This window comes from Dipodomys merriami, unplaced genomic scaffold (genome assembly GCF_024711535.1).
Source record: "Dipodomys merriami isolate MVZ:Mamm:240054 unplaced genomic scaffold, mDipMer1.0.p SCAF_90, whole genome shotgun sequence".
Classification (NCBI taxonomy): Eukaryota; Metazoa; Chordata; class Mammalia; order Rodentia; family Heteromyidae; genus Dipodomys; species Dipodomys merriami.
Genome location: NW_027206513.1, coordinates 137,529 through 162,458, shown reverse-complemented (window position 1 = coordinate 162,458; position 24,930 = coordinate 137,529). Strand labels below are relative to the sequence as shown.

Here is a 24,930-nt window from a genome sequence, read left to right as displayed (position 1 = left end):
CAGTTGGGGAATGCTTGGCCAATACAGATGGCCCCAAGGCCTGCTGGTTCAGGGAGGATTTGGGGGTCTCACTGCTGGCAGACTCCTCCTAGACATAGACATCAACAAGAGCCAAGTGCTGGAGGAGGTGTATGAGAACCAGATCCGTGATGCCACAGGTACCTGGATACCTGCAGCCATCCCGAACACTGACCTGGTGAGCTGGGCCAACCTTTTTCAGGGGATGGGGGCAGCAAGGCAACCAAGTAGGGAACCTGGGAAGCTGGGGTGACCCAGCAGAAAGAACTACATCTAACCCCTGCCCCCTATGCACTATGGGATAAAGTGAGCCCTCCAGCCCTTAGGCACCCTCTCTTGGACTGAGAGAGTTGTATTCCAAGATGGCATGCTAGAGATTCCTTAAATAAGATGTCAGGAACAAGGCCAGGGTGCCAGTGGCTCACACCTGTAATTCTAGCTACTTAGGAGGCTAAGTTCTAAGGATCAAAGAAGCTAGACCAGTCAGGGAACTCTGTAAGACTCTTTTCTCCAGTTGTCTACCAGAAAGCTAAAAGTAGAGCTGTAGGCCCAAGTGGTAGAGAGCCAGCCTTGAGTGAGAAAGTTAACAGATAGTGCCTAATCCCTGAGTTCAAGCCCCAGTACTGGCTTGAACACACAGACAAAAATAAGTCTGAAACAGCCAGATATAGTGGTAGGTACTTGTAGCCCCGGCTATTTGGCAGGCTGAAGCAGAAAACACATGTGAGCATGCTATAGGACGATAAAATTCTAGCCTATTTCAAATGTATGCTAGTTTTCCCTTTTCAAGAAATATGTAGTAACTATTGCACCCTGGCAGGAGGGAGGTTCTCAGACAAGAGTGTATGTAGAGTGAGTGGAGGCAGGCTTTATCCAGCTTAGATTCCCACAGGATGGACAACCCTAATGTCCCCCACAGAATGGACAGCCTGTGAAGGCCCTGGTGGATATAGAGTGTCCCCAAGGCTGGCACTTTGAGAAGAACTGGGCTGTGGAGCACAACCTCGCAGTAGACAATGAAGGTCAGTTCTTTTTTTAACTTTTTTTTTTTTTGTCGGTCGTGGGGCTTGAACTCTGGGCCTGGGCACTGTCCCTCAGCTCTTCAGCTCAAGGCGAGCACTCTACCACTTGAGCTACAGCGCCACTTCCGGTTTTCTGGTGGTTTTATTGGAGATAGGAGTCTCACGGTCTCTCCTGCCCGGGCTGGCTTTGAACCGCGATCCTCAGATCTCAGCCTCCTGAGTAGCTAGGATTACAGGCGTGAGCCACCAGCGCCCGGCTAGTTGAAGGTCAGTTCTCTGATCGAGGCTGAGGGCAGAAGGTCCTGGTGGACACCAAAACACCAAGGCCACTGGCAATTGTTCTGGGTAGGCTGGGTGTGAGGGTGTGAATCTTTGGCAGCTTGTAATCAGCCAAGCTATCAGGTGAGATGGGTCTAAATTTTTGAAGGACTCCAGCCTCTAGGGAATGGAGTCTCCACCACTCACTCTGTAGACATGAATGTTAGTGTTAGACTGAACCAGGTACCTCCTGAGGTCTGGCCCAGAGTGAGGCTTGGAGGATGCCTGTGAGCATCGATTTGGTTGTGGAACCTGAATTCACCCAGGCAGTTCCTGGAAAGGAGCAATAGGCTAGAACAGATAGCCTTAATGTCCCCACAGAATGGATAACCTTAAGGTCTGGCTCCAGACACACGCGTTGCTGCTCATGTGGCTTTGTTTGTCACCTTTGTTTGTAAGATAGGCAGTGGGGCTCAGGCCATACTGGTGACACTGTGACCACACATTCTTGCAAACGAGGAAAAGCCCCCATTCCTCTAAGCTTATTCTTCTAGGGCCCTTCTCTCAGGCCTGCGGAAGCCACCCAGCCTGAAGGTACCTGCTGGTTCAGAGGCCATGGTGCTGCCTCCACAGGTTGGGAATACGGAGTGGGCATCCCACCCTCAGGCCTGCCCCAGGTCTGGAATTCAGTGGAAAAGACCTACTACACCTGCCGCCGCCGGCGCTGGGTACGACTGCGTTTCCGGAACCATGAAGAGCAAGGCAATGAGCAGCAGACCCTTTCCTTCCTGCAGCTGGTGAGGCAGCCAAGGGAGGGGTCCTGGGTGGGACCCCAGGCAGGGACCATGTGAGAATGCAATGACAGGACCATGACTTTGCTTTCTTCCCTGCAGCAGGACTTGGCCAAAGAGGGAGAGGAGGGCTGGGAGTATGGTACCTTCGGCTCCAAGTTCCACCTAGACCCTCAGCCTCATAGTCGATTCCGCCGCCGCTGCTGGCACCGCAGGCTGGCACCCAACACGGACAGAGACATTGCTTCCATATTCCTCCTAGAAGGAACCTTGGTAAAACCACTGTGGGCTGGGTGATATCTACCTGAAAGCCCCATCTAGCAGAGGAGAAGGGCCCTGCCTGGTTGGGTCTCTTGCTCTTCAGGCTTGGGAGTTGGCATCTGGAAGGGGAAGAGGGTAGGCTGGTGTGTGGCAAGAAGAGACAGGAACACATCAGAGAACTTCAGGAGGTGTTGTTCTGGACACAGGCAACGGACTTGAGAGAGCGCAGGATGCACGAACAATACAAGGTGACAGAGTCCCAGAAGCCTATCCAAGAGGACAGCTATCTCTCTTCCTTGCCTTTCATTTACCACACTCTTAACAGTGAGCACCGCTTGAGTGGGCCCAGAGGCTACTTCCTGAGGGACGGGATGGGGGACCCAAGGGGCAGCCAATGAGGGCCCAAGTGACAGGTGAAAGACGTGGTTTCTCTTTCCCCAGAGCCCCACTACTACCAGCTCTTCTGCTACATCTACCAGGCCCGGAACTTGAGGTCCAACCACATCCTGACTTTCCAGGGTAGGAATGTCCCTTGTCATACAGTTTTTATCCCCCAGCTCCCCAGGGTCTGGCAACAGGGCCATCCAGTTGCATAATAAATCGGGAGGTAACAAAGATCTAGACATCCCATCTCCATCCCCCAAACAGCTCGTGGCTGTAATTTTGAGAAAAGACCCAAGTACAAGGTAGGCCTTCTCTTGAGGTATGATTCCAATGCTGTGAAATTAAAAGTGGGACTTAAGGAGGCTTAGATCAATAGGACTTGACATGAAGGCATGTGAGAGGGTAGCTCTGTCCAGCAGCATGTGGCTGGACAGAAGAGGGGCGAGAGGAAGCCCTGTGTGGGAGGAGCTCATCCTTGATCTAATGAAAGGCGTGAGAGATAATACAAGTGTTCCCACCTTGTCTCTTTAGTGCCACTGATACAGGAGCTGGGGCAGTGGGTAGCAGGGCTTCAGGAATATCCGCCAAGACGTGTGTACAGAACATGACCACCCCCATGGTAGGGCCACCCCTACTGGTGCTAGGAAGGCTCAGCCTTGTGGAGCTTTGTCTCCAGAACCCTACTGAGGAGCCTTCAACTTGCATCTCTGTAAAGGCCAGGCCTCAACAATGGTGGGCATGGAGAATATGTGAATGGAACCAAAGCCTCTTGAGTTGATGTGCAGGCTGTGCTGAGGCAGGCTTCTGCGCAGCAGGCATGGCCATGGCAGTGGCTGCAGCCACATCTGCAGGGTCTCCCTGGACACCCAGTTTGATGGCTGCCCCCGCAAAGGAGAGGAAAGCCTCTTTCAGTAGCTTGGAGACACAGGACTCCTTGTCTTCCTTCTCCCCTCCAGGGACCTACATCCGGGTAAGCTTCTTGAACCACAGCCTCTGCACCCAGACCTTGAAGAGCTCTGTAGCCCCCACATGGGCCCAGACGATCATCTTCCAGCACCTCCTGCTGTATGAGAATCCTAAGGATACTAAAGAGAGCCCCCCACTTGTGGTGCTGGAACTCTGGCAGCATGACTCCAAGGTATAGCAGGCTGGGAAGAATGAACAGGCCCACCTTACAGGCAGCCTGGTCTTTAGAGGAAAGTGTCAGGGAAATGGTCCAATGAGGAAGAGGCCACATAAACATAAAAGTTAGTGGTTCCCTGATCCTAATCAGAAACCCAGGTCAGAAGCTATTCTGTGCAGGTTCTGTGATCTTCTCTTCCCTTCCAGGGAAAGGAAATCTTATGTGGATGGAGTATGTGGCCCCCAGTGGTATGGCTGGACATTGAAGACCGTACACTACCCCCTCTAAGGTGGCACCCTGTTCTAAAAGGGTTTGAAGAGGAAGAGTATGAGATCTTGTGCTCTTGTGAGATGATCCTTGAGACTGAGGTATTGGAAGACAGCAGCTGGTTGGGAGGGCCTGTGCTCAGTGCTCTACCCTGGCCCAGCCACAAGTTTTCACAGCCAGAAGGACCCTTCTCATCCCCTCATGAAAGGCCTGAGGCCTAAGAACCAGGACATTGTCCCTAATCCCCTCTACTTCTGAGGCCTCCTTTGAGCTCTCAAAGTGACCTGCCTGGTTTGGGGCTGGGGCAACCCAGAGTCCAACCCACAGAGCCTTCATGTTCTCTGGTCTCTCTCCTCTCCTCCAGAAGCTGAAACAGAAGCATATGCCAATCTTAAGTATACCTTGGAAGGATAAGATCTACACACTGCCCAAGAACATTCAGCCTACACTGAAGAAGATGGCCATTGAGGTGCATAGTGGGGAGGGGCAGGCAGAGGCCAAGCACCACCCAGAACAGCCTGGAATGTCCTAGAACTTTCTGGTTGGCCTTATTAACTGACCCAAAGTTTAGACCCTAAAGCAACAATCTGGAGAATGGAGAGAGACAGAGAAACAGAGCAAAGGCTCAAATAGAGCATTATAACTATTTTTTTGGCCCAGCCTTTAAAAAAAAATACTATCAGGGACTGGGAAGGTGGCTCAGTGGTAGAGCGCATGCCTTGCATGCCAGAGGCTCTGGGTTCGATTCCTCAGCACCACATAAGCAAAAAGAAAAAAGCCGGAAGTGGCGCTGTGGCTCAAGTGGTAGAGTGCTAGCCTTGAGCTGAAGAGCTGAGGGACAGCGCCCAGGCCCAGAGTTCAGGCCCCATGACCGGACCAAAAAAAAAAAAAAAAACTATCAAGGGGTTGAGAATGCAGCTGAACAGTATAGTGATTGCATAGCATTCATGAAGTGGTGCTGTGGCTCAAGTGGTAGAGTGTTAGCCTTGAGCAAAAAGCTCAGTGACAGCACTCAGGCACTGAGTTCAAGCTCCAGGACTGGCAAATAACTTACTAACTAAATAATATTAAGGAGCTGTATAAGAGTTACAATTCCATAACTGTAATGAGTACAATCCTTCTTGGACAATGTTAACCTTTGCTTTCCCCCATTTCCCACGCCCCGACCTTCCAGTCCCCATCCATAAGTTGCTTAGTTCATTTTTTAAATAGCTTATATTGAATACTATGAGTGCATTTGTTCATCCATCTTCCCTCCATTCCTATGCCCCCAAACATTATAAATAATTTTGTTATAAGTATTTATAGTGGGCATTAGACCTAGGACTATAGCTGTTGTAGCATTTGAGCCCTGAACTGACCCTGTGCAGAAGAGACAATATTGTGCTCAGACCTACCTGACTCTAAATGGAGATTCCCCATATTGAAACCTATTATAAAAGTAGGATCAAGTCTTCTAGTGACTAGGGGCTTCCCTAAGATCAAGCAACCTGGCTGGTGCCTGCTCTGGGCTTAAGGAAGCCCCCATGAAGAAGGTTGTGGATGTCTCCTGAGATGGCCTAGTTATGAAGTTCTCTGAGACACAGGTCAGCAATAAGCTAGATGGCCCAGAAATCTAGGTCCCACTTACTTCTGTGAACTCTACAGCAACCAGCCTCTGGTCTGAGCCCAGAAAAGTAGCAATGAGGAAGTAATTAGCAACTACATGGTATCTCCCATGTAGCCTTGTCTTGAAAGGACTAGCAAGATCTTTCACAGGGAGACCTCAAGGGAGCCTTCAGACTCTTCCTTCCTACTCTGACTCATTCCTTAGCCCTACACACTCTCCAATGCACTGTTGTTCCCAAAGAAAGCCAAGCCCCCTCTGACCTAGACCCATTTCAAAGGCCATTTCCCCCATCTCCCCGCTCTTGTTCTGGCAGGTCCTGGCTTTGGGCCTTCGGAACATGAAGGAAGTGCGCTACCCCCAGCTCCTGGTGGAATTTGGGGAACAGTCTGTGGGAACTAAAGCCATCCAGGACTTTGAGACCAACCCCAACTTTCCTGATTCCGTCCTTTTCCTCACAGTGGTAAGAGGGCTTGAGGCAGGGCTGAGCAGCCCTCTCCTTTTGAGAGGCCTCACACTGTCTACCATTTCTTGGACTGCAGTTCATGCCTACAGAGGAGACCTATGCGCTGCCCCTTGTGGTGAAGGTGGTGGACACACAGCAGTATGGCCAGCAAATCACAGTGGGTCAAGCCAGCGTTGACTTCCTCCAACCCTATTTCTGTGATCCCTGGAATCTGAATTACATACCTCCAAAGCTTCCAGGTATGTCTCTATCTGCTGACCCTTTCCTAGGCCTTACCTACAAATCCCTGCTGGAAGTAGAAGCAGGGCCCTGGCTTCCCCTGGGTTGGTGTCCCTCCTGGCCTGAAGCTCAGGACTGTACTCTCTCCACACAGTGCTCTCTCTGAAGAAACATCATCCTGTGAGTAATGGCCTGAGGCCACCTTCTCCATTATTTATGGGAATAACCCCAACCCAGAGGAAGAATGTCAGTTAAATAGCCCTAGGGTCTGTGCCCCAGTGTGAGCAGGCCTAACTGTACATGAAGGTCTTTAAGGGTCTTTAATTTTAAAGGGTCTTCAACTCAAGACTGTACCTGAGAGCTTGTGAACTCCTTAAACTTGGGCCACAGAGAGATCCCACCAAAGTTGCTGGGAGATAGGCCTATGCATCAGAATTCTGTTCCAAGTCCTCTTGCGCCCCACCAGATGATACCACTCTGTATTCAAGGTCCAGAGCTACTGCATTATCATACTTGAATGCACAAGAGTCCTAGACATCTTCATCAAAAGCAGATTTGCTGGGCATGGTAGTGTATGCCTGTAATTCCAGCACTCAGGAGGCTGAGGCAGGAAGATTGTGAGTTCCATGCTAGCCTAAGCTACAAAGTGAGACCCTGGGGAAGAGAAGGAGGGAAGGAGGGAGGAAGAAAAGAAGGGGAAAATAAAAAAAGGTTGGGTGCCAGTGGCTTATGCCTGTAATCCTAGCTACTCAGGAGGCTAAGATCTGTGGATTAGGGTTTGAGGCCAGCCTGTCATGCTGCAATCTGTAATTAACCATGAAAAAGCTGAAAGTGGAGCTATGACTCAAGAGGTAGAGCACTGGCTTTGAGCACCAAAGCTCGGGAGGGTGTCTAGGCCCTGAGTTTAAGCCCCAGTAGTGGCATCAAAATAAAAACAAAACAAGCGGGGCGCTAGTGGCTCACACCTGTAATCCTAGCTACTCAGGAGGCTGTGATCTGAGGATTGAGGTTCAAAGCCAGCCTGGGCAGGAAAGTCCAGGAAACTCTTATCTCCAATAAACTATCAGAAAACCGGAAGTGGTGCTGTGGCTCAAGTGGTAGAGTGCTTGCCTTGAGCTGAAGAGCTGAGGAACAGTGCCCAGGTCCAGAGTTCACGCCTCATGATGACCAAAAAAAGAAAAAAGAAAGGAAGGAAGGAAGGGAGGGAGGAGAGAGGGGAGGAGGGGGGGAGGAAGAAAGGAAGGAAGGAAGGAAGGAAGGGAGGGAGGGAGGGAGGGAGGGAGGGAAAAGATTCTGACTCGGAAGGCTGGGGTAGGGTGTGAGATTCTGCATTTCTGAGCCCATTGGAGTATAATGTGGGCAATACATACTAAGAAATATGCTTCCCTTCCTTCATGTCCCCCAATCCTGTCTGAACTCAAAGGCCTATAGGGAAAAAAAAGCAGAGAAGTTAGCCCCAGCCTTTACATCTTCTCTTTCTCTTACCATTTCACTTTTCAGTTCTTTGGGAACCTCTATGGGAAGTTCTGGTTCAAGTCCAGCAAGGCTGAGGTAAAGTAAGCCCAGTCTAGGGGAATTAGGAACAAACCTAGACAGTTCAGGGAGGTAGGGGTTCCAGCCTGACCCTCTTCCCTGCCAGGATGAATATGAACATGAGGTGGACTGGTGGAGCAAGCTATTTTGGGCCACAGAAGATGACCACAAGTCACTGACGTATAAGCACAAAGATTACCACACCCTAAAGGTTTGGGGATCCTGGGAGCGAAGGTAGAACAAAACCCCACAGGAGTTGAGCACTGGTGGCCCATGCCTGTAATCCTAGATATTCAGGAGATTGATATCTGAGGGTCAGGGTTCAAAGCCAAGCCTGGGCAAGAAGGTCTGTGAGACTATCTCCAATAAACCAGACATGGTCGTGAGGCTCAAAGTGATAAGAGTGCTAGCCTTGAGCAAAAGGAGATCAGGGACAGCCTCAGGCCCTGAGTTCAAGCCTCACAACCAAAAACAAAACAAAACAAAATATATGGGGAGGGGCCACAGATCTAGCCTTGATTCCTCCAGGAACCAGCAAGTGGGAGAGTTTCTGCATTGTCCCTCAAGACTCAGTCTCCTCTATCAGTCCGCCAGTCTGAAGCAGGCAGGAGGGCTGTGACTGAACAGATGCTTTGTAAAAGGCCCTTCATCTCCTAATACCAGGCACACAGTCTCCCCTGCAACCTGGACCTCACAGATTCCCTGCCCTACAGGTGTATGACTGTGAGCTGGAAGCTGTGCCAGCCTTCCAAGGCCTGCAGGACTTCTGCCAGACCTTCAGACTCTACCAGGAGCAGCCCAAGGCAGACAGTCCTGTAGTAGGGGAGTTCAAGGTATATGTCTATCCACCCCAGTTTCATCACCCATCACTTCAGAGACTAATGAAAGCCCTGGCTCTACATGTTCATTGGGAGAATGAGGCAGTGAAGGCTTGAAAATAATTTGGGAAGTGGAGGAGCTGGGACCAGGAAAGCTGAGGAGGGTCTTCTCATTCCCAGATCTGGCCTGTGCTAGTCTCAGAACAAGTTCAGACCTGCAGGGATGGATGTAGTTAGAATTCACAACTGCAGAATGGGGTCACTCACTGACCTCAGGTGCTCTGCTTGATACCTCCTCAATAGAGGTCACTGTCTCTACTATCCCCCGGCCTTGTCACTGCCACGTCAACCCCACCGTCTCCTGATGCAGTGGAGCTAGAAGTACCCCATAGGAGAGCCTTGTAGAGCTGGTACAGTACTGCCAGGCTGGGCTACCAACACCTCCTCCACCCCCAGGGTCTCTTTTGCATCTACCCCTTTCCTGAGAACCCTGCAGAACCCAAGCCCCCTCGCCAGTTCATGACTTGGTCTGACACAGAAGACTTCCCTCAATTGTGCTTGGTGAGGGTGTATGTGATTCGAGGCATCAATCTGCAGCCACAGGACTTCAATGGTCTGGTAAACAGCCCCCAGAAACCATTAGCACAGCTACTTCTGCCCCCTGCCCAAACCTTAACCTCCCAGAGATCCTCAGGCTCTGACAATCTGACCACTAACTCCTTACAGGGTTCACAGGGTTCACACGGCTCATTTCTGCCCTACTCCCTCCCTCCCTGAGCAACCTGGACTGACTCCCCACTTACCTGGCTTATATATAACCCCCAGTGTGACCCTTATGTGACCCTGCAACTGGGACAGACGAAGCTTGGCAACCGGGACTCATACCAGCCCAACACTCTGGACCCCATCTTTGGCATGTAAGTGGCCCTCATTCACCCTGTCCTACTTTTTTCTTCTTTTGTCGGTTGTGGGACTTGAACTCTGGGCCTAGGCGCTGTCCCTCAGCTCTTCAGCTCAAGGCGAGCACTCTACCCCTTGAGCCACAGCACCATTTCCAGTTTTCTGGTGGTTAACTGGAGATAAGAGTCTCATGGACATTCCTGCCCAGGCTGGCTTTGAACCATGATCCTCAGATCTCAGGCTCCTGAGTAGCTAGGATTACAGGCATGAGCCACTGGTGCCCAGCCCCTATCCTGCTTTTCTATCCCCTTCCTACTCAGCTGGGAGTCAGCCCCAGCAGTGCGTTAGATTCTCTCCCAGACCCTGAGTTCCTTCTGAAAAGTGTCTCACACGCCCTCGATGCCCAACAGGTGGAAGATAAGTGGATTTATTTCTCTCATACACACTCTGTCTGGAAATGGAGCTCACACTTCACTGACCAGGCCATCAGAAGTTATTTTTGGAGCTGGGGATGTAGTTCAGTGGTAGAGTGCTTGCCTAGCATGCACAAAGCTCTGGGTTTGATCCCTTGCAAACAAGCAAGCAAGCAAGCAAACAATAAAGGTTTTTTCAGCCACATACAAGGAATGGCTATTGGTGGACAGCAAACTACCCCAAGTTTTTATTCTCCATGTCTGCCATAAGTGAAGAAAGGGGGCTTTTGGGGAAGATGCTAACATGGAGAGGCTGGCTCACAGCCTCTGCCATTTCCAACACTTGACTTCTAGGATGTTTGAACTCACCTGTAACATTCCTCTTGAGAAGGACCTACAGATCCAGCTCTATGACTTTGACCTATTTTCCCCTGATGATAAGATCGGAACCACAGTCATTGACCTTGAAAACCGACTCCTGTCTGGCTTCGGAGCCCGATGTGGGCTTTCCAAATCCTACTGCCAGTGAGACTGGACCTGTCTGGCAATTGAGGCTGATGGGGAGGGGAGAAGGGAGGATGAGATCTCATTGCTCCCTTAGGGAGAGGCTAAGAATATCTGGGCTGGGAACCAGAGTTCCATTTATCCAGTCCCCACTTCCTAGTATCCTGCTCAGAGCAGCACATTCTCCAGAACCTCTTTCCCCTCTTCCCTACCCCACAGCTCAGGACCCTTTAGATGGAGGGATCAGATGCTCCCAAGTTACCTTCTGGAACGCTATGCCAAACGGAAAGGGTTGCCCCCACCCATGTTCGACCCTAAGGATGACTCTGTTTTTTATAATGGGAAGATATTCAACTTGAAAAACTTCGGTAAGCCCCAGCGCAGGTACAGAAAATGCAGCTGAGGTGGCTCCAGAATGGAAGAGCTGCATACAAATGGAGGGGGGAGAGAGGACAGGGAGAAATTGCTTCTGGGCCAGTAGGCACCCCCACCCCCACTCCTTTCCCCTTTCTTCTCACAGAAGGCAACCTTGGCCACCACCCACTTGAGGCTGGGAAAGTGTCTAGGAGATGGGAAAGTTAATAACCTCATGATTCCCTCCTTCCAATCCAGAGCCCAAACCTCCTGATGTTTATGGTTTGGGACCCAAGAAAGAACGCCTAGCACTGTATATCCTGCACACCCAGGGGCTTGTACCTGAGCATGTGGAGACCCGCACACTATACAGTGACAGCCAACCAGGCATCGACCAGGTATAGGACTGGTGGGGCTGTTCCTGTCTCGTATGAAACAGGCTGGACCAGGAAACAGGGTTCAGGCCATAGCCCAGAATGAGAGGGAAGACAAGGCCAATCACTCTGATAATATGTACACCAGAAGACAAGCATATTTTGCATGTTAATAAGCAAGAAATTCCAGCCATGTCGCTTAGAATACAGAACTTCAGAGCTGGACAGGAAATGGAGGCTGTGCGCCAGGTGCAGGAAGCACAAGTGAGCCCTACCAGCCAATACCTGCACTGCCTTCATCTCTCAGGAGTGGCGGGGAGGTGGCACCGCAGCTCAGACAGTGCAGACATTACAACCCTGGTTCTGGCTGTTAATTGCAGGCTGCTTTCCCCATGGCAAGGAGCCTTAAACAAAGGAACAAAGATATAGCCAAGAGCACCCTAATTATCCTTTTCCCTCCAGCTACTAAAATCACTCATTTTCATTCTCCAAATCTCTTAAGCTCATGCCACATTTTAAAGTCCTCTGCTGAGCATTATTCATTCATTCTCTCTCTCCATATATAGATATCTAAATCTATCTATCTATCTATCTATCTATCTATCTATCTATCTATCTATCTATCCATCTATCTAGCTAGCTATTCTCATAAAACCTGTTTTCTCAAATGGGTCAACTTCAGAAGAATGAAAGTAGGTCTGGTAATTTGAAAGACAACATATTTATTTTCCAAGGTTGGTAGTGCTGCCCTTTTACTTCCTCCTTTCTTTACTGCTTTCAGCTTTTATGTTCTTTCTCAGGCCTCTGTACTTTACGGCTAGTTTACTATTCTTATAGTATACAAAATGAGCTAAGGGCTCAGGATGTAGCTCAGTGGTGGAGTGCTTGGGAATAAGACCCCAAGTTCAAGGTCCAGTACCTGATTGGATCATCTGACTGGCTACCCAAGTTCCTCTTACTCAAGGCTTTCACACTGCTTAATAAAGAAAAGCCCAACCCTACTTGGGATCCCCATTAGAGGCCATCTAAGCATGACCTACTCAATAAGTGGCATCAGCCACTCCCCTGACCAGTTATAAGTGAAATCTCAGTACCAAACCATTGGCTTTGGAGCCATCATACACCACCCACATTTTACTACTATTCCAGTCAAAAACGAAGAGGAAGCTAGCAGGTGATTGATTACCTGCTGCCTCTCAGAAACCTCTATGCCCCATTCCTGGGTAGTGTGAGTTTACAGCCTCATGAGGCCTCAGAAACTGGAAAAACAAACTCCCAGACCATCCTGCTGAGAACAGGGATCCCAGCAACCCCCAGACTAGTGAATATTTCTCTACTCTAGGGAAAGGTACAACTGTGGGTGGACATTTTTCCCAAGAAGCTGGGGCCTCCTGGCCCCCCAGTCAACATCAGCCCCAGAAAACCTAAACGGTAAGTAATGACCCTATTCTCATTGGCTGCATCTCAGTTCAGCCCTCACACCCTTGAGTGGCCATAATTTATTCCTGGAAACAGTTTATGAAGCTCTACTAAGAGCTTTCTAAGTTTCCCAAATTCAGCAAAAGCACAGAAGGCAGCTTTCAGGCCTTAGCCTCCTTCACTAAGGCTGCAGCTGGGGAGATAACCCTCAGCAAAGCCTCAGAGCACAGTGGCTGCAGGTATGAGCTGCGCTGCATTATCTGGCAAACTAACCACGTGGACCTGGTGCATGAGACTTTAAGTAGAGACAAGATGAGCGACATCTACGTCAAAGGGTGAGAAGAGCCCTACTTCAGCCATCCTCCTAATCCCAAGGGGAAGATTTCTCTCCACTACTACCTGTGGCTGGCAGGAAGCAGGGGGGAGGGCATACTCATGAATGCCAGGTGAAAGGACTCTGTCCCTAGGTGGTTATTTGGGATAGAGAAGGACATGCAGAAGACAGATGTCCACTACCACTCCATGACTGGGGAAGGCAACTTCAACTGGAGGTTCATCTTCACCATGGACTACCTGGCGGCAGAGTGCATGTGTGTCCAGAGCCAGAAGGTAATAGGTGTGGTGGGGTGAAGGGGCGGAGCCTAGGGTCTTGAATTTCCTCCTTCCCAGCTCCTTCCAGAGAATACAAGTTGTAACAGAACATTAGGAATGTGTCCTTAGGCAGAAGTACTCTTCTTTGATGGTGATAAGTCCATCACTGCTGGGTAGGTGTCCAAGGGAAATGTCAAGGAAACAGACCAGTGACATGCCCTTCTGCTGTCCTCCAGGATTATATATGGAGCCTGGACCCCACATCAATGAAGTTTCCAGCCCGGCTCATCATTCAGATCTGGGACAATGACTTCTTCTCCAGTGATGACTTCATAGGTAAGATACTAGCATAGGGCTTGTGACCACAGGACAGGGAGCTGCTTCTTACTAATGGCATTTTTCTGGGCTCAGGGGTCCTGGAGCTGGATTTATCAGATATGCCCTTTCCGGCCCGTACCTCCAAGCAATGTTCCCTCAGGATGATGGATACTAATCCCAAGTGGCCCTACCGCCAACACAAGCGCTTCTCTCTCTTTAAGAAGATGACTGTAACTGGATGGTGGCCTTGCCAGGTCCAAGATGGGAACAAATGGCGCTTGTCGGTAGGAACTGGGGAGGATGTCTACTGACTAGAACGGCTGTCAACGTAACTGCTGGGGTCCTTTTCCTTTCTGGATGCTAGGGAGTAGTCCAGCATGCCCTTACGTCTGACCTAGCCTACCACCTGTGCTATCTCTAGGGTAAAGTGAAGATGTCTCTGGAGATCCTGACAGAGAAAGATGCCTTAATCAGGCCAGCTGGACGAGGTCAATCGGAACCCAACCAATACCCTACTCTTCATCCTCCCTTGTAAGGGCTCTATTAGTCAGAGGCATAAAATACCTTTTTTTTGTTTCAATTTGTATGGGATGGTGATCAGTGGGCCAAGTGGATATGGGTAATTACTTCCTGCCAGATAGCTCAGTTATAATAGAAGACAGCAGACTTGAGAAGTTAGGGGGGGAGCAAGTGACCCTTCCCCACCCCAAAAGAAAGAAAGCTCTTCTGCTTTGGATCATAGATCCGAAGGTTCTTTCTGCCCTTCATTCTCTGGCATCTCCTACCATGGACAGACGCAGTGACACCGCTTTCATGTGGTTGCGGTCACCTATTAAAAATGTGTGCCTCGCTTCCTGCAAACGCTACCGCTTCAAAATCCTAGTGGCCTTCATCATATTGGTTGGAGTGTTTGTACTGTTCAACTTTATCTACGCAACTCCGGTGAGTGAGAATCCTGGGGACAGACAAAGGTACTGGTGGCTTTGGGGATGATGATTTTGGGTTAACTCTGTGGTCTCTTCTAGAACTATTTGGCCATGAGCTTAATCAAACCTGAACTTCGGATGTATCCTCCCATTAAAATAATCAACCTCATCAATTCCCAAAACACCACCAGGGACAACTTCTCTGACCTCCAACATCCAAACTTACAGACTACAGGAGACCAAACAACAACAACACTCCTCCAGGAAGGAGGTAATTCCAAGAATTACCAAAGTCTTATCTTCCCAGACTTCCTAGAACTTGTAGCTCCATAAGACTAATTTGTCCATGTTGGGCTGGCTTATCTCCTGCTTACCACCAGCCCTCTGGCCTTCCTACCAGTTTCCTGTTTCTGTCTTCTAAGACATATACAAGGGGCTTGTACATATTCTATTTTTTGGAAAGAATTTACAATAAAAAGAGCAACCTGTAATTTTTTCCAGCCACTGAAATACACAAGTTTTATAAATAAAGTCACCTTGTAACTTGGGGTTGGAAAGGTTGAAGACAATAGGTAAGGCTGAAATCATCAGCTCTTCAGTCAAGGAACACCATCAGTCACCTTTGTGCACTTCTAGCCCTCTTATCACTAAAAGCCTCTGACATCAGAGGAAAGGAAGGAAAGAATGACTGTAGGAAAGTGATGCTAATGAGTGAGCAGCATACTAAGGCCACTGCTCTTACACTAGGCACATGAGCACAAGCACTATGCCACTAACCAGGTTATAGCACATTAGGGTTATAATACCTAGAAAAATATCTGGTCTCACTCACCATGGAAAAATTTGTGTCTATAACAAAAAGCAGGAGCCAGAGCAGGACATACAAGGCTAGGATGGGTGGGTTTTGTTTTCTTTTAGGATTAGGGATTGAACCCAGAACCTTGTACTACCTCAACTACATCCCCAGCCCTAGGTTGAATGGTTTTCTTGTGCAACGTGTTTCTCAAAGGACAGAAGCCTAATCCCTAGGTTGGGTGGGGACTATATGTCACATCTTCCTGGCCCTCCTTAAAAAGCCTCAAGGTGCAGGCACCAGTGGCTTATTATCTGTAATCCCATATACCCAGGAGGCTGAAATCTGAGGATTGCAGTTCTGACACAGCTCAGCAGACATATCTTTGAGACTCTTAATTCCAATTATCCAGCAAAAAGCAAGAAGTGGAGGTGTGGCTCACGTGGCAGAGTGCCAGTTGTGAGCAAGAAAGCCAAGGGCATGAGGCTCAGAATTCAAGTCCCTGTACTAGCCAAAAAAAAAAAAAGTTTCAGGGGCTGGGAAGGTGGCTCAGTGGTAGAGCGCTTGCCTTGCATGCCTGAGGCCCTGGGTTCGATTCCTCAGCACCACATAAGCAAAAAGAAAAAAGCCAGAAGTGGCGCTGAGGCTCAAGTGGTAGAGTGCTAGCCTTGAGCTGAAGAGCTGAGGGACCGCACCCAGGCCCAATGACCGGACCCCAAAAAAAAAAAAAGTTTCAAAGTGCTCATGAGCTGAAGTTATACAAACCCACTGGTTCTCTCTCTCTTCTCCCCTCCCCCGCAATCTCCTTCCTATGACTAGACCCTCCCTTCTATACAACTACCCTGGCACTTCAAGAGCTCCACCTAGTCTCCAGCCAATTCAATCTCTTCACACAAGCCAATCCAGCCACACAGGCCAATTCAGCTTGCCCGTCAAGTCAAAAATAGGCAAAACAGTCATTTGCTTTTTCAGTTTTCCTGGTCCTAAGACCAAGTTCTAGGTCACAATTTGTCATCTGGCTCCCTTGATATTCTGCTTTGTGGGAAAGATATTAGGAGACCATCCATCTGCACCTACTTTTATCTCACCTGAAGGAGGGCAAGATATTCTGTGCTGCACTTAAAGTTTAGTTACATTTGTGCTATATTAATCAAGCACAAAGAAAGAGGGCTGAAGAAAAGGAATACCTATCCACAGCCAAGGTGACCCCTTCCTTCTGGTATAAACTGAGGGCTTGGTCAATCCCAAAGAGTTGATGTACTTGAAACTCAAGAAAAGGCTTAGGCCGGGCACTGGTGGCTTACACCTGTAATCCTAGCTACTCAGGAGGCTGAGATCTGAGGATTGAAGTTCAAAGCCAACCCGGGCAGGAAAGTCCCAGAGACTCTTATCTCCAATAAACCACCAGAAAACCGGAAGTGGTGCTATGGCTCAAGTAGAGCTCTTGCCTTGAGCTGAAGAGCTAAGGGACAGCGCCCAAGCCCAGAGTTCAAGCCCCATGACCGACAAAAAAAAAAAAAGCTTAGACCTCCCCTAAAATACACCCTAGAAAGGAAGACACTGAGTCAAAGGCTCATGATTGGTTATATCAGCCACTTTAAGAATTTTCTTAGGCTACACAGGCCCAGAAGAAAGTTCAGTTTCATGTCCTCTAGGGAAACACTAGCTTCTAACCATTTAATCACAGGGCAGACAGGTGAGCAGCGTGTGACTCCTTTCAGATAAGGCATTGAAATAAGGGCTGACACAAAAACAGTACTCAGGCTGTTCTGCTCAATTACCACAAACTCTTCCAGGCACAGGATAAAGGCCATTTGCTCCCATTCTTGCAACATAAAACAGCAGCTGTTTCTTCTCCATTAGGACAAAGGAGCCAAATTTCTTCTTGGGGGAGTGTCCAAAATCAAGTAATAATAAGAGCTTCTTTATACTTCCAATGTTCAAAGTGAGATTCCAAAAACCATGATAAACAAAAAACATGCAGTTTAAGTGGATACACTAAGTCCAGAAATACCTCCACCTGATTAGAGCAAATGACAAATGTTCACTCTGAGTCAAACCTAGAACTCATCAGTTTCACAGTTAATCTCATGGCACCTATGAAGTCTCCCAAGCTTCTCTTAACTTGCACAAGGACTTCAGTCTTCACCAAGGGCCTGAGGGATCGGATAGGAAGGCCGCAGACACAACAAGACTCAAGAACCTGGCTAGAAAAGAGAGGCTGGAGCAACAGGCTAAAAAGCGAAGAGCCCTAGGTCCACCTAATGAGGATCGGTGAAACCTAAGTTTGTTCTAGAGCTCCAGAACCCAACAAAAAAAATACCCAAATGTATTTTGGGTATTTGTCTCAGGATGCACATTGAGAAGACAATGAATGGAGGCAGAAAGGGAGGCAAGAAGATGTTTCCATTCAGATCTCCAAGGAAATCTCAAAAAGAAGCATGTGCAAAAAGCAAAAACCAATAAATGGATATCCAGAAGTATGAGTTCTGGTTTTCTATTTGTTGACTTAAAAAGAGTAGAAAGGCCTGCTGAGTCTAGTCCATGCCCAGACTATCCAATTCTGTTCTGCGATTTTGGCATCAGAATATGTATGTATTCTCTTCACAACTCTAAATTTCCAAGTGGAAGAGGACTTCAGGGAAAGGCACATCACAGCAGCACTGCCCTAGATGGGTGACTTCCTGGACCAGTTAGATGTCCCTGGGGATAAAGGATGCTTGCATTCAAACTCCAGTGATGGACACAGTTCCTGACAAGTTGCTGCGGTCTGAAGTAGATCTGCCAGGCTGTGTGCTCAGGCCAGTACCTGCTATTCCCACACTTCATGGGTGATAGTCACAGACAGGGTACCAACAGCAGAGTTCAGTAAAACCGCTTTCGGCTCTGTTCTTGCCATTTGTTGTAGAGTATGATGCCAATAACAATGGCAAATACAGAAAACACCAAGGAGAAAAAAACGATGAGAAAGAGAGCCAGGCCACTCAAGGGAGGCAGTGGAGCTGTCACTAAGGAAGCAAAGAAAACAAAAACAAAAACAAATCAGAAACATGAAGCCCACCAAGAAGGGAAGGATCTTAAGCTGCCTAGACCCCAGTTTTTGATGACCCCTTCTGGAATAAGAGCTTAGACTTCCCCTTTCCAGGTAGTTCCATCTAAAAGTGAATCAGCCCACCTGCTAAATATCTGTAATGGAAGGACAAGTGGGAAGTGATACAAATATTCCACAGAGAAAGGAATCCACCCTGAAAGCTGCGAGTGCAAGTCACCTAGATTTCATCAATATTGTAACCATGGGAGCATTTCCCAGGATCCCATACTCACTCTCAGGCAGCTTCATATTGTCCACTGAGGGTAGGAACACATCTCGATGCAGTTTCTCTTCTTCTGGAGTTCTCTCCACTGTCAGCTCAAATAACTTCAGGGAAATGACATCATGATTATCTAGAGACGAAAGCAAGAAGAATAATTACTCCAGTCACCTCAAAAAGTTTTGGGGTTAGTATTTTGTTCAAGTTTTTGTTGTTGTTGTTGGTCATGGGACTAGAACTCTGGGCTTGGGTGCTGTCTCTCAGCTCTTCAGCTCAAGACTAGCACTCTACCACTTGAGCCATAGCACCACTTCCGGTTTTCTAGTGGTTAATTGGAGATAAAGCCATTTTCTCATCTAAAAATAAAGAATGGGATCATATTCTATATTCTTCACTTAAGTTTTTACTGACAAACAATGCATTATCTAATTTAAAAAGCTGTAGGGACAATAGTGAAGAGGATATATAAACCCTTCTAGGAGTGAGAAGACACATAGTAGACACATAGAAGACACATACAGCTTCTTTTTCCCTCATGAAGATCACACACACACACACACACACACACACACACGTGCACAGATAGGAAAAGATCTCTTGAATCTGTTTGAGTCATAGGTAGGGAACTGTTACTGCCTTGGGAGATAATCACCTTCTGGATACTGGCTATTTCTTTGTGGCATCTGGAACTGTGATACTGAATCTTCCTAATATTGCCAGATAAAAGATCAAACAAGCTGGGTGCTGTTGGCTCATGGCTGTAATCCTAGCTACTCAGGAAGCTGAAATCTGAGGAATATGGTTCAAAGCCAGCCTAGGCAGGAAAGTCTATAAGATTCTTATCACCAATTAACCACCAAAAAGCTGAAAGTAGAGCTGTGGCTTAATCAATAGAATGCTAGCCTTGACCAAAAGAAGCTCAGGGACAGTGCCCAGGCCTTGAGTTCAAACTCCAGGACCAGCACGCACACACACACACACAAATTAGATATATACATGTATATGTATGTATGTATCTAGTTAGACAAGGTCTTGTTACATAGCCTAGGTTGGACTTGAACCTATGATCCTTCTGCTTCAGCCTTCAGTGTGCTAAGCTTACAGGTATATACAACCACAGCTGACTTTTCTCTCTTAAAACAATCATTATAGGGGCTGGGAAGTGGCTCAGTGGTAGAGTGCTTGTCTTGAATGCTTGAGGCCCTAGGTTCCATTCCTCAACACCACATAAGCAGAAAAAGCCAGAAGTGCCTCTGTGGCTCAAGTGGTAGAGCACTAGCCTTGAGCTGAAGAGCTGAAGGACAGCGCCCAAGCCCAGAGTTCAGGTCCCACGACCGACAAAGAACAACAACAACAACAAAAAATCCCAATCATTATAAACTCAGAGCTTTAAGCTTATCTCCTGTGTTTCAGTGCAGTCATATTTTTTTTTGGGGGGGGGGGGGGGTCCGGTCGTGGGGCCTGAACTCTGGGCCTGGGTGCTATCCCTCAGCTCTTCAGCTCAAGGCTAGCACTCTACCACTTGAGCCACAACACCACTTCCAGCTTTTTTCTTTTTGCTTATGTGGTGCTGAGGAATTGAACCCAGGGCCTCATGCATGCAAGGCAAGCACTCTACCATTGAGCCACCTTCCCAGCTCCATATTATTTTTTTTTTTTTTTTTTCTTTTTTTTTGGGTCCGGTTGTGGGGCCTGAACTCTGGGCCTGGGCACTGTCCCTCAGCTCTTCAGCTCAAGGCTAGCGCTCTACCACTTGAGCCCTAGTGCCACTTCCGGCTTTTTTCTTTTTGCTTATGTGGTGCTGAGGAATCGAACCCAGGGCCTCATGCATGCAAGGCAAGCACTCTACCACTGAGCCACCTTCCCAGCCCCCCAGCTCCATATTATTTTATATTTAACTCAATCCATATTTTTTCTTTTTTGCCAGCACCAAGTTTAAAATCAGTGCTTGCTTGTCCAATACTCTACCACTAAGCCATGCTTCCAGCCCTTTTTTATACTGTTTTTGAGGTAGGGTCTGGATTTCCTGGCCACCAACATTCCCCTTCCCCATTTAGATGTCAATCTACCTATTTTAGACTTCCTGTCATACTTGGAAAGACAGCATATATCACCATGCCCAGCTTCTTTCCATTGATTGAAATGAATCTCTCAGACTTTCCTGCTTAGGCTGAGCTGGAACCACAATCCTCCTAATTTCAGCTTCCCACATAACTCAGATGACAGGTGTAAATCACTGTGACCAGCTACAAGTTGAGAAGAAGTCTTAAGAACGTTTCTGCCCAAGCTAGTCTTAAACTACAATCCTCCTGTTTTCAGCTTCCTACTGGCACTAACTCAGCCCATCTTTGTTAGTGGGAGCCTATTCAAGTTGGTGACTAAGTCCTTTTATATGTTTTTGCTATCTTCCTTGATTTTCTGGGAAATTCCAGGCTTGTACATTTACTGCCACAGACATTTATTAAGAAAGCTCTCTTCCTTTCAGTGGGAATTGGTAAAAGGACACAAATATAAGTACAAGGGGTGCTCATTGCAAGGTTAGTTACTGATTGGGGCTTGGATTTCTAGTCATTTCTAGCTGCTTTGATTGCTAGAATTTTTAGCAAATCCTCAGACTGGTCTTGTCTTCAATTGGGAAAATAATGTAGATGTCAGAGCTGAATTTAAACATGGGACAGGATAACAAGCTAGAGCAATAGTCCTCACAGTGTAGGAGAATCAAAGCTTGGGACAAGCTGGAAATGTTCTAAATGCCTCAGTTTTCAACAAGTCATTCTACAAAAAGTAAGAGGTTGGTGGTGTATGCCTGTAATCCCAGCACTCAGAAGGCCAAGCAGGAGGATCATGAGGTCAAACCCTGTCTTAAAACCACACACACACACACACACACACACACACAAATAGGGTAGGAGGGGCTGGGAATGTGGCTTAGTGGTAGAGTGCTTGCCTAGAATGCATGAAGCCCTGGGTCCGATTCCTCAGCACCATATACAGAAAAAACCAGAAGTGGTGCTGTGGCTCAACTGGCAGAGTGCTAGCCTTGAGCAAAAGAAGCTCAGGGATAGTGCCCAGGTCCTGAGTTCGAGCCCCAGGACTGGCAAAAATCGCAGGAAAACATAATTTGCATTTAAGGTATTGTATGGACAGAGAGCATAGACTTAGGCACTATCACTAAAAAGACTCCTTGGGATTAAACAAACAAAAAAAAATCATCACTTGTCATTTTTAGTTCAGAACGACTTCAATTGAAAATTAGAGCCAGACATGGTAACATGCCTGTAATCTCAGCCCTTGGGAGGCTAAGATAAAAGAATTATGAGTTCAAGGTCATCCTTGGCTATTCAGCAAGTTTCTAAAAACAGCTAATAAAGAGATCTTGTCTCAAAAAAAAGCATGGAAAAAGGGAGGGAAAGAAGGAGAGAGGGAGGGAGGGAACTTGGAGAGGGAGGGAAGGAAATTATATAAGGAGGTTAACCTAGAAATCTGTAAGCTCAAAGGAAAATATGTGACCTAACAAGAATATGAGGCAAAGATCTCAAGCTTTTGTCTTGTGTCCCTATGCTAAAGCTAGATCTGCACAGGAATCAGACTCTTATATACCAAAACAAATCTCTGTAAGTATCAAAAGGCTAATGCATAGCTGCTTGGGTCCAGGGCAAGGGAGGGATCTGGCAAAGGGCAGGGCAACTTCCGGCAAGTGATAAAAATATTCTGGATTTTTTGTGTGAGGTTTACACAGATGTAAACTGTAATGATGTAAATATTTGTCCAACCCTTCAAACTGACAAGACAATGTCTTAAGTATATAATCCTAGCTAATCAGAAGGCTGAGATCTGGAGTCTCATAGCAATGTTGGGCTAGAGTTTGATTCAAGTGGTAGAATGCCAGCCAAGTAAGTTCAAGGCTCTGAGTTCAAGCACTGATCCTCTCAAAAAATATCTTAAGCCAGGGGCCAGTGGCTCACACCTGTAATCCTAGCTACTCAGGAGGCTGAGATCTAAGGATCCTAGTTCAAAGTCAGTCCAGGCAGGAAAGTCCAGGAGACTTTTATCACCAATTAACCACTAGAAAACTGGCAGTGGTGCTGTGGCTTAAGTGGTAGAACACTATTAGGCCTTGAGCTGAAGAGCTGAGTGCCCAGGCCCAGAGTCAAGTCCCAGAACTGACAAAAAAAAAAATATATATATATATATGATAAATTTGATTTTAAAAATTTAGCTGTTAAGGAGTAGGATTCAAAAGAAAAAAAATTACAAAAACATAAGCCAGGTGCTCTTCCTACTGAGGCGGCTGAGATGTGAGGATCCTGATTTGAAACCAGCCAGAGCAGGAAAGGCCATGAGACTCTTGCCTCCAATTATATACCAAAAATGCCAAAGTGAAGCTGTGGTTCAACTACTTGAGAGCTAGGCTTGAGCAGAGAAGCTCGGGGACAGCATCCAGGCCCTGAGTTCAAGCACCAGCACTCACGCATGCACACACACATGCACATGTATGCATGCACGTGCATACACACATACACACCCCACACCCAAAAAAAAGCCCATAAAATTTCATTTTTAAAAATCTAGCCAAGCTGGGCACCAGTGGCTCACACCTTTAATCCTAGCTACTCAAGAGGCTGAGACCTAAGGATCAGGGTTCAAAGCCAGTGCAGGCAGGAAAGTCCATGAGACTCTTTATCTCCAATAAACCCCTAGAAAACCAGAAGTAGTGCTGTGGCTCAAGTGATAGAGCGCTCACCTTAAGCTGAAGAGTACAGGGACAACACTGAAGTCCAGAGTTCAAGACCCAAGAATGACCCCCCCCCAAAAAAAAAAAAATTTAGCCAGGAGCAGGTGGCTCATGTCTATAATCCTAGCTACTCAAGAGGCTAAGATCTGAGGATTGTGGTTCAAAGCCAGCCCTGGCAGGAAAGTCCCCATGAGACTCTTATCTCCAATTAACCACCAGAAAATCAGAAGTGGCGCTGTGGTGGTAGAGCACTCACCTTGAGCTGAAATGCTGAGGGACGGTGCCCAGCCCCCAGGAGTTCAAGCCCCATGACCAGCAGAAAAAAAAAAAAAATACATATTTCCAGTCTGTCTTGAAAACAAGACTATCTGAAAAATCTGTTATTATTGGACCTACATTTCCTCTTAGCAATGATGACTGAGCTCAGTAGCTACTGCTAGTTCCAGGTGGGTCCTTGTTTTTCCACTGTGCCACAAGAATGATCTATTCCAAAACCAAGATTTATTCAAAGTAAATTAAGTATCAAGAGAACTAAGTTTATTCCTTATCTCTTTACCAAAGGCATTATGACTGGGGCTAAAGCTAAGGGACCCAATGAACATATCAAGGAAGCTATGAATTGGGCATAAGCAGAAAGAGAAAGCAGAAGAGACAGAAAAGTAGAAGAGCCAAGTAGTGATAACACAGAAGTCAAGGAAGGCAACAGTTTCAGTGACTGATTAAATTAGCTGAGGAGGAGAGAGGCCATTAACAGAGCATGGTGCACAGTGACAGAACAGAAATTAGTTTTTTCAGTGTTACTAGCAAGGTAAAGATATAGGTCCAGTATGATGTGTGAAAAGGAAAATGCCTAGGAAACAAAAGCAACTGTATATATAACACATTCAAGTCTATGCAAAAAAGGAGGATTAGTTAGAAGAGAGATGGCAGAGTTGAAAAGCAGCTTTATTAAGAGAGAGGGAAGCCAGGCACAGCACACATCTGTAATTCTAGCTATTCAGGAGGTTGAGATCTAGATGATAACAGACACCAATATAAGCAGAAAAGTCCACTAGACTCCATCTCCATAATAACCAGCAAAAAGTAGGGCTGTAGGTAAGGCTCAAGTGGTAGTTAACAACCTAGTAAAACATAGACACAGAGCTGGGCACCAGTGGCTCACACCCGTAATCCTAGCTACTCAGGAGGCTGAGATCTGAGGATCACCGTTCAAAGCCAACCCAGGCAGGAAAGTCCATGAGACTCTTATTTCCAATAAACCACCAGAAAACCGGAAGTGGTGCTGTAGCTCAAGTGGTAGAGTGCTAGCCTTGAGCTGAAGAGCTGAGGGACAGCGCCCAGGCCCAGAGTTCAAGCCCCATGATCGTCAAAAAAAAATAGACACACACAAACACCCCAAGTTGGGGTGGGGAGGAGACTAGGCTGGGTATATTGGCAGATAGAAAAAAAACAAGATTGATAAGAGAAAAGGACAACAGAGATAAGAAAGTCAGGAACTCAAAACACAGGCTGGAAGAGCTGCCTGT

At 47.4% G+C, this 24,930-nt stretch overlaps 2 protein-coding genes across 6 annotated transcripts in view; one reads left to right on the top strand and one right to left on the bottom strand.

Moving 5' to 3' along the window:
• Positions 1-15,029, top strand: part of Fer1l5 (fer-1 like family member 5) — a 60,913-nt gene extending 45,884 nt beyond the window's left edge. The window contains exons 26-53 of the mRNA XM_070013260.1: positions 82-196; positions 938-1,040; positions 1,932-2,095; positions 2,192-2,362; positions 2,557-2,674; positions 2,792-2,869; positions 3,691-3,872; positions 4,064-4,225; positions 4,489-4,593; positions 6,047-6,193; positions 6,273-6,435; positions 6,570-6,595; positions 7,916-7,966; positions 8,055-8,159; positions 8,662-8,781; positions 9,223-9,384; positions 9,592-9,683; positions 10,434-10,604; positions 10,803-10,951; positions 11,196-11,335; positions 12,654-12,742; positions 12,970-13,065; positions 13,198-13,339; positions 13,558-13,657; positions 13,733-13,923; positions 14,061-14,170; positions 14,434-14,581; positions 14,665-15,029. Coding sequence (XP_069869361.1) covers positions 82-196; positions 938-1,040; positions 1,932-2,095; positions 2,192-2,362; positions 2,557-2,674; positions 2,792-2,869; positions 3,691-3,872; positions 4,064-4,225; positions 4,489-4,593; positions 6,047-6,193; positions 6,273-6,435; positions 6,570-6,595; positions 7,916-7,966; positions 8,055-8,159; positions 8,662-8,781; positions 9,223-9,384; positions 9,592-9,683; positions 10,434-10,604; positions 10,803-10,951; positions 11,196-11,335; positions 12,654-12,742; positions 12,970-13,065; positions 13,198-13,339; positions 13,558-13,657; positions 13,733-13,923; positions 14,061-14,170; positions 14,434-14,581; positions 14,665-14,898 — 3,634 coding nt within the window. The 3' untranslated portion in view covers positions 14,899-15,029. The remainder of the gene's footprint in view (positions 1-81; positions 197-937; positions 1,041-1,931; positions 2,096-2,191; positions 2,363-2,556; positions 2,675-2,791; positions 2,870-3,690; positions 3,873-4,063; positions 4,226-4,488; positions 4,594-6,046; positions 6,194-6,272; positions 6,436-6,569; positions 6,596-7,915; positions 7,967-8,054; positions 8,160-8,661; positions 8,782-9,222; positions 9,385-9,591; positions 9,684-10,433; positions 10,605-10,802; positions 10,952-11,195; positions 11,336-12,653; positions 12,743-12,969; positions 13,066-13,197; positions 13,340-13,557; positions 13,658-13,732; positions 13,924-14,060; positions 14,171-14,433; positions 14,582-14,664) is intronic.
• A 1,979-nt stretch (positions 15,030-17,008) lies between these two features.
• Lman2l (lectin, mannose binding 2 like) overlaps positions 17,009-24,930 on the bottom strand; it is a 30,198-nt gene continuing 22,276 nt past the window's right edge. For all 5 annotated transcript variants that reach the window (XM_070013349.1, XM_070013350.1, XM_070013353.1 and 2 more), the window contains 2 exons: positions 18,683-18,802; positions 17,009-18,366 (listed from right to left, as the gene is read on the bottom strand). In XM_070013349.1, the coding sequence (XP_069869450.1) occupies positions 18,224-18,366; positions 18,683-18,802 (263 nt within the window). In that variant the 3' untranslated portion in view covers positions 17,009-18,223. The remainder of the gene's footprint in view (positions 18,367-18,682; positions 18,803-24,930) is intronic.